The following is a 2,500-nucleotide window of genomic DNA, read 5'->3' as shown; positions in this document are numbered from 1 at the left end:
CCCAGAGTGAAGCTTGTGGGGGAAAGCCCTCGGGAACCCCACAAGTGGATGATGGGGCACGCAGCCCGCCACCCCCCTTTATATGGGGCAGCGTCGGTGGGGGTGGCAGAGGTGGCATCCACCCGGAGCGACTGCCAGAGGCTGAACCTCAGGCGGGAAGTTAGGGTGGGGGCTTGGAACGTCCGTTCTTTGCATCAGGATGATCGGTTGCCTCTACTGTCAAGGGAACTGGGGAGGCTGAGAGTTGAGGTGGCTGCTCTCTCGGAGGTGAGGAGGCCTGGCAGCGGCATGACCTGTGTAGGTGGCTACACCTATTACTGGTCGGGCCGCAGCGACGGCCACCATCTCCAGGGAGTAGCCATTGCCGTCTCCAGCAGACTCCAGCCCTCGATAGTAGAGGTTACTCCTGTTGATGAGCATATAATGGTATTGAGATTGAAGCTATCTTTTGGCTTCATGTCTCTTATTGCTCTGTACGCTCCTACCGATGTTTGTAAACTTGACGTGAAATAGATGTTTTACGCCAAACTTACATCTGTGGTAGACAGATGTCCCCGGCGAGATATTCACATTGTTCTGGGTGACTTCAATGCGGTATCTGGCTGTGATCGAGCTGGCTATGAGATGTCTGTCGGTCCCCATGGTTCAGGAGCTGATACCGGTAGCAAGAATAGCCTCCTTTTCCGGGACTTTGCTAGGTCCAAGAAATTGAGGATTTCTGGCTCCTGGTACCAGCGCCCAGACCCACATCGCTGGACATGGTACAGTGATGCGGGTAATGCAGCCAAGGAGATCGACCACATACTCGTTAGCACTCGTTGGAGGATCCTTCAGAATTGCAGGGTGTACAGGAGTGCTGAGTTCTGTGGTACTGACCATAGATTGGTTGTGGCTACCCTCCTGGTCCACTTCAAAACTCCCTAGCGGTCAAATGATCACCCTAGGGTGTTTCATTTGGACAGGCTGAGGGAGGGGGAGTGTGCCCGCGGGTTTACCGAGGATATCTCTGATCGTTTCACAATGCTTGACAGTCTGACAGACCCTGTTCTTCTGTGGGATACCTTTAAGCGTGAAGCACTTGATGCAGCTCAAGATACGATTGGTGTACGCCCGAGAGCAGTACAGAATTCCATCTCGCAGGAGACACTGGAAGCCACTGATGCATGTCGTGCGGCTCATCTTACAGGGGATCGGGAATTGCTCCGGTCTCTTGTGCGCAGAACTCGGTCCCTGTTAAGAAGGGACAAGGAACAGTTTATTAGGAGTCTTGCAGAGGAGGTAGAAGGCCATTTCTTAGTAAATGACCTTCGTCCTGCATACCAAGCCCTGAGAAAACTGAACTCCAAGCCCTCTTCACAGGTGACAGCAGTTCGCTCAGTAAGTGGTCAGATCGTTTCAGATCCTGTTGCGGTGCGGGAACATTGGGCTGAGTATTTTGAGAAGCTGTACCAGGTTGACCTATAAATATATAGATATATATACATAAATATATATATTTATATATAACAGTTAACTTGGATGCGGGTAGTGTCGAGATCCCGCTGCCGGATCCACCCATCAGTGAGGACCCTCCCTCCCTAACTGAAGTTAGGGGGGCGATTTCCAAGCTGAAGAGTGGTAAAGCAGCTGGTATCTGCGGCATACCAGCTGAACTGTTAAAGGCTGGTGGTGAATCTATGGCACGGGGCTTACATGCTGTCCTGGCTGCCATCTGGTGGTCCGGTTCCGTTCCTCCTGACCTGTTGAGGGGTGTGGTCATCCCTCTCTGGAAGGGGAAGAGGGACCGTTGGGACTGCAGCAATCACCGAGGCATCACACTGTTCAGTATACCAGGCAAGGTACTCGCCCACATCCTTCTGAGACGTATCAGAGACCATCTACTGAGGCATCAGAGACTGGAGCAATCCGAATTCACTCCTGGTAAGTCCACAATAGACCGCATCCTTGCGCTTCGAGTCATTGTAGAGCGCCGCCGTGAGTTCGGGCGTGGGCTGTTTGCAGCCTACATCGACCTCAAGAAGGAGTTCGATACAGTGCATTGGGAGTCACTTTGGGAGATCCTGAGGCTGAGAGAAATTCCAACAAGGATTATTGGACTAATAGCTAGCCTGTATACTGGTACTGAAAGTGCTGTAAAGTGTGGTGGGGGCCTGTCGAGCTTCTTTCCTGTTAGTTCAGGAGTGAGGCAAGGCTGTGTCCTTGCACCAACTCTTCAACACTTGCATGGACTGGATACTGGGCAGAGCTACTATTCAAAGTCATTGTGGAGCAACACTGGGCAATATCAAGGTTACAGACCTTGACTTTGCTGATGACGTTGCCATTCTATCTGAGTCTTTGGAAACCCTAGTGGCGGCTCTCGATGCATTTAGCAATGAAGCGAAGCCCCTGGGTCTAGAGGTCTCCTGGACCAAGACCAAGGTCCAGGAATTTGGGGACTTGTTAGGAGAACCTGTTCAGTCGGTACGTGCTTGCGGCGAGAACATTGAAGTCACAGAGA

At 51.9% G+C, this 2,500-nt stretch overlaps 1 protein-coding gene across 1 annotated transcript in view; it reads right to left on the bottom strand.

The window, feature by feature from the left end:
* Positions 1-1,066: 1,066 nt before the first annotated feature.
* LOC138859080 (probable methyltransferase-like protein 15 homolog) overlaps positions 1,067-2,500 on the bottom strand; it is a 40,240-nt gene continuing 38,806 nt past the window's right edge. The window contains exon 3 of the mRNA XM_070113674.1: positions 1,067-1,230. Within this exon, the coding sequence (XP_069969775.1) occupies positions 1,176-1,230 (55 nt within the window). The 3' untranslated portion in view covers positions 1,067-1,175. The remainder of the gene's footprint in view (positions 1,231-2,500) is intronic.

This window comes from Penaeus vannamei, chromosome 34, assembly GCF_042767895.1.
Source record: "Penaeus vannamei isolate JL-2024 chromosome 34, ASM4276789v1, whole genome shotgun sequence".
Lineage (NCBI taxonomy): Eukaryota > Metazoa > Arthropoda > Malacostraca > Decapoda > Penaeidae > Penaeus > Penaeus vannamei.
This window is presented reverse-complemented; position numbering and strand designations above follow the sequence as displayed.